General features: G+C 48.7%; 1 protein-coding gene across 1 annotated transcript; it reads right to left on the reverse strand.

The window, feature by feature from the left end:
- Positions 1–2: 2 nt before the first annotated feature.
- Positions 3–665, reverse strand: TM35_001211010 (Tbingi protein; the record flags this gene model as incomplete). The annotated part of the gene is made up of 1 exon (XM_029031799.1): positions 3–665. A coding segment is annotated over one exon (663 nt), but the record flags the coding sequence as incomplete, so codon positions are not given.
- Positions 666–677: the final 12 nt, after the last annotated feature.

Below are 677 nucleotides of genomic sequence, written 5' to 3' on the forward strand. Positions count from 1 at the left end.
CCGTGACGTGACATTCGGTGTAGAGTTAGGCCTGATTTACTCATACATTGGTGACCACACGTGGGACAGACTAATGCCGGAAGGTCTCTCGTTTTCGTTGTTTTGTATTTTGCAGTGGTGGAATTCGTTTTTTGGGGCAGCCCCTGTCTATCATGGGATTTTCTGCAGTGGATTGCGAGGGAGGCTAGGTGGGCGTAGAACTTCTGGCATACTCCGCATTGGACTTTTTCTCTGTCCTCACGCTCCGGTGGTAGCGACGTATCTCGATGGCGTTTCTTATTGCCCGGAAACGTTACTTGTATTGTTGCTGGCAAAATTGCAGTTCCAGGTGAATGCTTAAATTTTCTGTGGCATGCGAGAGCTCCAATGTTGCCAAAGTCGCGTAGACAAAATTCGCATCGTAGTGAAGCAGGTTGACGAATGAGCTGATGGCGAGGTGCGTTCTTTGTGGGGTTCTCAGGATGCCGTGCTCTAATATGGGCTTTGAGGCCTGTTTTAGATCGCGCTATCATATCACATTTGTCACAAGGGAATGCTGATCCTTCTGGTGGTATCGCTTCGTTGGCTCGCGGGCGTTTTCTCTCTGGGACAGGGCATGTGACATTGTGCATGTATCTAAGGTGGCGCGTTAATCCATTTTGAAGCGGAAATGTTCGTTTACACATACTGCAGGCAAA

Source organism: Trypanosoma theileri, assembly GCF_002087225.1.
Source record: "Trypanosoma theileri isolate Edinburgh chromosome Unknown TM35_Tth_121_V1, whole genome shotgun sequence".
NCBI lineage: Eukaryota > Euglenozoa > Kinetoplastea > Trypanosomatida > Trypanosomatidae > Trypanosoma > Trypanosoma theileri.